The sequence below is a fragment of the Cherax quadricarinatus genome, chromosome 11 (genome assembly GCF_038502225.1).
Source record: "Cherax quadricarinatus isolate ZL_2023a chromosome 11, ASM3850222v1, whole genome shotgun sequence".
NCBI lineage: Eukaryota > Metazoa > Arthropoda > Malacostraca > Decapoda > Parastacidae > Cherax > Cherax quadricarinatus.
Genome location: NC_091302.1, coordinates 5,768,909 through 5,776,794, shown reverse-complemented (window position 1 = coordinate 5,776,794; position 7,886 = coordinate 5,768,909). Strand labels below are relative to the sequence as shown.

Genomic DNA, 7,886 nt, shown 5'->3' with positions numbered 1-7,886 from the left:
GAAGGTGAGGAAAGGTCGCCATAGGAAAGATTGGAGAAAGAGAGTCAAGAAGATTTTGTGAGCGAAGGGCTTAGACTTCCAGCAAACGTGTGCGAGCGTATCAGATAGAAGTGGAGCAAAATGGTTTTTATAACATGACTTGCTGTTGGAGTGTAAGCAAAAATAGCATTTATGAAGGGATTCATGGGAACCGGTTACCCGGACTTGAGTCCTGGATGTAGGAAGTACAGTAACAGCACTATGAAGAAAGAGTGGAGATATGTTGTAGTTGTTGAACTCTGCATGCCTCTGGCAAGACAGTGAAGGAGTAAGTAATGATGAAAGAGCTTCTTCTCTCTCAGGTCACCCTGCCATGGTAGGAAACAGCAGATGTGTTAATAAATAAATGTATGTATGTATGTATAATAAGAAACTTTTGTTTTACAGCAAGAGGAAAGGAAGAGAGTAATGCAATTGGCACAGCAGCAGCAACAGCAGCAGCAAGTACAGTCACAGCAACAACAACAACAGCAGCAGCAACGCATGATACAATCACAACAACAAAACCAACAACGACCCCAGACGTCCCAGTACGACTATGAGGACGACTTCGAGGACCTGGAAGCAGAAGAACTGGCTCCAGGGGTGGTAAACAAGAGCTCACCCAGCGGAGCTAAGAGCTCCAACAACAACAACAACAACACTCTCCAGATTGCTTCTACTGTCGTAGGGTGAGAACAACTTCTCCCATAGACACCTTTATCCTCTTGTGTCTGTCTAACATGGACCAACAGGACCTGCTGTGTGGACCAGCAGGACCTGTCTAGCATGGACCAACAGGACCTACTGTGTAGCCCAGCAGGACCTACTGTGTGGACCAGCAGGACCTACTCTGTGGACCAGCAGGACCTGCTGTGTGGACCAGCAGGACCTACTCTGTGGACCAGCAGGACCTGCTGTGTGGACCAGCAGAACCTACTGTGTGTACCAGCAGGACTTGCCTAGCATGGACCAACAGGACCTGCTGTGTGGACCAGCAGAACTTGCCTAGCATGGCCCAACAGGACCTGCTGTGTGGACCAGCAGGACCTGCCTAGCATGGACCAACAGGACCTGCTATGTGGACCAGCAGGACCTGCCTAGCATGGACCAACAGGACCTGCTATGTGGACCAGCAGGACCTGCCTAGCATGGACCAACAGGACCTGCTGTGTGGACCAGCAGGACCTGCCTAGCATGGACCAACAGGACCTGCTGTATGGACCAGCATGACTTGCCTAGCATGGACCAACAGGACCTACTGTGTGGACCAGCAAGACTTGCCTAGCATGGACCAACATGACCTACTGTGTGGCCCAGCAGGACCTACTGTGTGGACCAGCAGGACCTACTGTGTGGACCAGCAGGACCTACTGTGTGGACCAGCAGGACCTACTGTGTGGACCAGCAGGACTTGCCTAGCATGGACCAACAGGACCTGCTGTGTGGACCAGCAGGACCTGCCTAGCATGGACCAACAGGACCTGCTGTGTGGACCAGCAGGACCTGCCTAGCATGGACCAACAGGACCTGCTGTGTGGACCAGCAGGACTTGCCTAGCATGGACCAACAGAACCTACTGTGTGGACCAGCAGGACTTGCCTAGCATGGACCAACAGGACCTGCTGTGTGGACCAGCAGGACTTGCCTAGCATGGACCAACAGGACCTGCTGTGTGGACCAGCAGGACCTGCCTAGCATGGACCAACAGGACCTCCTATGTGGACCAGCAGGACCTGCCAAGCATGGACCAACAGGACCTGCTGTGTGGACCAGCAGGACCTGCCTAGCATGGACCAACAGGACCTGCTGTGTGGACCAGCAGGACCTGCCTAGCATGGACCAACAGGACCTGCTGTGTGGACCAGCAGGACCTGCCTAGCATGGACCAACAGGACCTGCTGTGTGAACCAGCAGGACCTGCCTAGCATGGACCAACAGGACCTACTGTGTGGACCAACAGGACCTACTGTGTGGACCAGCAGGACCTGCCTAGCATGGACCAACAGGACCTGCTGTGTGGACCAGCAGGACCTGCCTAGCATGGACCAACAGGACCTGCTGTGTGGACCAGCAGGACTTGCCTAGGATGGACCAACATAACCTACTGTGTGGACCAATAGGACCTGCTGTGTGGACCAGCAGGACCTGCCTAGCATGGACCAGCAGGACCTGCCTAGCATGGACCAACAGGACCTGCTGTGTGGACCAGCAGGACCTGCCTGGCATGGACCAACAGGACCTGCCTGGCATGGACCAGCAGGACCTGCTGTGTGGACCAGCAGGACCTGCCTGGCATGGACCAACAGGACCTGCCTGGCATGGACCAGCAGGACCTGCTGTGTGGCCCAGCAGAACCTGTCTGGCATGGACCAACAGGACCTGCCTGGCATGGACCAACAGGACCTGCTGTGTGGACCAGCAGGACCTGCCTAGCATGGACCAACAGGACCTGCTGTGTGGACCAGCAGGACCTGCCTGGCATGGACCAACAGGACCTGCCTGGCATGGACCAACAGGACCTGCTGTGTGGACCAACAGGACCTGCCTAGCATTGACCAACAGGACCTACTGTGTGGACCAGCAGGACCTGCCTAGCATGGACCAACAGGACCTACTGTGTAGACCAGCAGGACCTGCCTGGCATGGACCAACAGGACCTGCTGTGTGGACCAGCAGGACCTGCCTGGCATGGACCAACAGGACCTGCCTGGCATGGACCAACAGGACCTGCTGTGTGGACCAACAGGACCTGCCTAGCATGGACCAACAGGACCTACTGTGTGGACCAGCAGGACCTGCCTAGCATGGACCAACAGGACCTACTGTGTGGACCAGCAGGACCTGCCTGGCATGGACCAACAGGACCTGCTGTGTGGACCAGCAGGACCTGCCTGGCATTTACCAACAGGACCTGCCTGGCATGGACCAACAGGACCTGCTGTGTGGACCAACAGGACCTGCCTAGCATGGACCAACAGGACCTACTGTGTGGACCAGCAGGACCTGCCTAGCATGGACCAACAGGACCTACTGTGTGGACCAGCAGGACCTGCCTGGCATGGACCAACAGGACCTACTGTGTGGACCAGCAGGACCTGCCTGGCATGGACCAACAGGACCTGCTGTGTGGACCAGCAGGACCTGCCTGGCATGGACCAACAGGACCTGCTGTGTGGACCAGCAGGACCTGCCTAGCATGGACCAACAGGACCTGCTGTGTGGACCAGCAGGACCTGCCTAGCATGGACCAATAGGACCTACTGTGTGGACCAGCAGGACCTGCCTGGCATGGACCAGCAGGACCTGCCTAGCATGGATCAACAGGACCTACTGTGTGGACCAGCAGGACCTGCCTGTAATGGACCAACAGGACCTACTGTGTGGACCAGCAGGACCTGCCTAGCATGGACCAACAGGACCTGCTGTGTGGACCAGCAGGACCTGCCTAGCATGGACCAACATGACCTACTGTGTGGACCAATAGGACCTGCTGTGTGGACCAGCAGGACCTGCCTAGCATGGACCAGCAGGACCTGCCTGGCATGGACCAACAGGACCTGCTGTGTGGACCAGCAGGACCTGCCTAGCATGGACCAACAGGACCTGCTGTGTGGACCAGCAGGACTTGCCTAGGATGGACCAACATGACCTACTGTGTGGACCAATAGGACCTGCTGTGTGGACCAGCAGGACCTGCCTAGCATGGACCAGCAGGACCTGCCTGGCATGGACCAACAGGACCTGCTGTGTGGACCAGCAGGACCTGCCTGGCATGGACCAACAGGACCTGCCTGGCATGGACCAACAGGACCTGCTGTGTGGACCAGCAGGACCTGCCTAGCATGGACCAACAGGACCTGCTGTGTGGACCAGCAGGACCTGCCTGGCATGGACCAACAGGACCTGCCTGGCATGGACCAACAGGACCTGCTGTGTGGGCCAACAGGACCTGCCTAGCATGGACCAACAGGACCTACTGTGTGGACCAGCAGGACCTGCCTAGCATGGACCAACAGGACCTACTGTGTAGACCAGCAGGACCTGCCTGGCATGGACCAACAGGACCTGCTGTGTGGACCAGCAGGACCTGCCTGGCATGGACCAACAGGACCTGCCTGGCATGGACCAACAGGACCTGCTGTGTGGACCAACAGGACCTGCCTAGCATGGACCAACAGGACCTACTGTGTGGACCAGCAGGACCTGCCTAGCATGGACCAACAGGACCTACTGTGTGGACCAGCAGGACCTGCCTGGCATGGACCAACAGGACCTGCTGTGTGGACCAGCAGGACCTGCCTGGCATTTACCAACAGGACCTGCCTGGCATGGACCAACAGGACCTAATGTGTGGACCAGCAGGACCTGCCTAGCATGGACCAACAGGACCTACTGTGTGGACCAGCAGGACCTGCCTAGCATGGACCAACAGGACCTACTGTGTGGACCAGCAGGACCTGCCTAGCATGGACCAACAGGACCTACTGTGTGGACCAGCAGGACCTGCCTGGCATGGACCAACAGGACCTGGTGTGTGGACCAGCAGGACCTGCCTGGCATGGACCAACAGGACCTGCTGTGTGGACCAGCAGGACCTGCCTAGCATGGACCAACAGGACCTGCTGTGTGGACCAGCAGGACCTGCCTAGCATGGACCAATAGGACCTACTGTGTGGACCAGCAGGACCTGCCTAGCATGGACCAATAGGACCTACTGTGTGGACCAGCAGGACCTGCCTGGCATTTACCAACAGGACCTGCCTGGCATGGACCAACAGGACCTGCTGTGTGGACCAACAGGACCTGCCTAGCATGGACCAACAGGACCTACTGTGTGCACCAGCAGGACCTGCCTAGCATGGACCAACAGGACCTGCTGTGTGGAGCAGCAGGACCTGCCTAGCATGGACCAACAGGACCTGCTGTGTGGACCAGCAGGACCTGCCTGGCATGGACCAACAGGACCTGGTGTGTGGACCAGCAGGACCTGCCTGGCATGGACCAACAGGACCTGCTGTGTGGACCAGCAGGACCTGCCTAGCATGGACCAACAGGACCTGCTGTGTGGACCAGCAGGACCTGCCTAGCATGGACCAATAGGACCTACTGTGTGGACCAGCAGGACCTGCCTAGCATGGACCAATAGGACCTACTGTGTGGACCAGCAGGACCTGCCTGGCATGGACCAGCAGGACCTGCCTAGCATGGATCAACAGGACCTACTGTGTGGACCAGCAGGACCTGCCTGTAATGGACCAACAGGACCTACTGTGTGGACCAGCAGGACCTGCCTGGCATGGACCAACAGGACCTGCTGTGTGGACCAGCAGGACCTGCCTGGCATGGACCAACAGGACCTGCCTGGCATGGACCAACAGGACCTGCTGTGTGGACCAGCAGGACCTGCCTAGCATGGACCAGCAGGACCTGCCTAGCATGGACCAGCAGGACCTGCCTAGCATGGACCAGCAGGACCTGCCTAGCATGGACCAGCAGGACCTGCCTAGCATGGACCAGCAGGACCTGACTTTTAATATCCCACTGAAGTTGTTTGATGGTTTTTCTCTAAAACAGTTTTTTTAACATAGTGCATAAAAAATTACTATGTACTCTCTGTCTTTCTTCCCGGAGCCTAAAATTTTTACTTTTAATGTCCAGTCCCGTAATAATGAGATGAAAAAAATAGGTTCCCTCTAGTAATGAAAAAAAATTTGGGGGAAGAATTTAAGGCCTAATTAAAAAATGTATTTTGAGTGATATTAGAATTTAATATAAAGTTTTGTGGTGACAGAACCAACGATGTGATGAACGCCTTGCAGAAGGAAGCTTTCAAGAGGTTCGTACTTTTATCTTTTTCCTTCACCATGACGTAATAATTTATGATATGTTTAATATGACTTCAAAAAGAGAATTTTTTTTTATTATTATGATGGAAGTTCCTTGATGAGATATATACAGTGTGTAGTGCGTCTTATATGTATATATATATATATATATATATATATATATATATATATATATATATATATATATATATATATATATATATATATACATATATATATATATATATATATATATATATATATATATATATATATATATATATATATATATATATATATATATATATGATAGAGTGGATAGAGGAGCAATGTGGCAGATGTTGCAAGTATATGGAATAGGTGCTAAGTTACTAAATGCTGTAAAGAGCTTTTATGAGGATAGTGAGGCTCAGGTTAGGGCATGTAGAAGAGAGGGAGAATACTTCCCGGTAAAAGTAGGTCTTAGACAGGGATGTGTAATGTCACCATGGTTGTTTAATATATTTATAGCTGGGGTTGTAAAAGAAGTAAATGCTAGGGAGTTCAGGAGAGGGGTGGGATTAAATTATGGGGAATTAAATACAAACTGGGAGTTGACACAGTTACTTTTTGCTGATGATACTGTGCTTATGGGAGATTCTAAAGAAAAATTGCAAAGGTTAGTGGATGAGTTTGAGAATGTGTGTAAAGGTAGAAAGTTGAAAGTGAACATAGAAAAGAGTAAGGTGATGAGGGTGTCAAATGATTTAGATAAAGAAAAATTGGATATCAAATTAGGGAGGAGGAGTATGGGAGAAGTGAATGTTTTCAGATACTTGGGAGTTGACGTGTCGGCGGATGGATTTATGAAGGATGAGGTTAATCATAGAATTGATGAGGGAAAAAGGTGAGTGGTGCGTTGAGGTATATGTGGAGGCAAAAAACGTTGTCTATGGAAGCAAAGAAGGGAATGTATGAAAGTATAGTAGTACCAACACTCTTATATGGGTGTGAAGCTTGGGTTATGAATGCAGCAGCGAGGAGGCGGTTGGAGTCAGTGGATATGTCCTGTCTAAGGGCAATGTGTGGTGTAAATATTATGCAGAAAATTCGGAGTGTGGAAATTAGGAGGTGTGGAGTTAATAAAAGTATTAGTCAGAGGGCTGAAGAGGGGTTGTTGAGGTGGTTTGGTCATTTAGAGAGAATGGATCAAAGTAGAATGGCATGGAAAGCATATATATCTATAGGGGAAGGAAGGCGAGATAGGGGTCGCCCTCGAAAGGGTTGGAGAGAAGGGGTAAAGGAGGTTTTGTGGGCGAGGGGCTTGGACTTCCAGCAAGCGTGCGTGAGCGTGTTAGATAGGAGTGAATGGAGACGAATGATACTTGGGACCTGGCGATCTGTTGGAGTGTGAGCAGGGTAATATTTAGTGAAGGGATTCAGGGAAACCGGTTATTTTCATATAGTCGGACTTGAGTCCTGGAAATGGGAAGTACAATGCCTGCACTTTAAAGGAGGGGTTTGAGATATTGGCAGTGTGGAGGGATATGTTGTGTATCTTTATACGTATATGCTTCTAAACTGTTGTATTCTGAGCACCTCTGCAAAAACAGTGATTATGGGTGAGTGAGGTCAAAGTGTTGAATGATGATGAAAGTATTTTCTTTTTTGGGATTTTCTTTTTTTTGGGTCACCCTGCCTCGGTGGGAGACGGCCGACTTGTTGATATATATATATATATATATATATATATATATATATATATATATATATATATATATATATATATATATATATATATATATATATATATATATATATATATATATATATATATATATATATATATATATATATATATATATATATATATATATATATATATAATGATCCTTCACTAGCTGCGGCTGTACGTTAAAGCTCATATTAACATCACATTTGATTCTAATGATCTCAGGGCCTACTTCCTAGGCCTACTGGAATAAAATATTCCTTTATTGAAGATGTAGGTGATGTCTTCTAGTCATTTAGGAAGTTAAACGTAAATATAATTTGTTCTGT

At 50.6% G+C, this 7,886-nt stretch overlaps 1 protein-coding gene across 1 annotated transcript in view; it reads left to right on the top strand.

The window, feature by feature from the left end:
* LOC128687496 (osmotic avoidance abnormal protein 3-like) overlaps positions 1–7,886 on the top strand; it is a 238,803-nt gene that overhangs the window by 161,394 nt on the left and 69,523 nt on the right. Inside the window, exons 11-12 of the mRNA XM_070083939.1 lie at positions 427–710; positions 5,813–5,857. Of these exons, the coding sequence (XP_069940040.1) occupies positions 427–710; positions 5,813–5,857 (329 nt within the window). The remainder of the gene's footprint in view (positions 1–426; positions 711–5,812; positions 5,858–7,886) is intronic.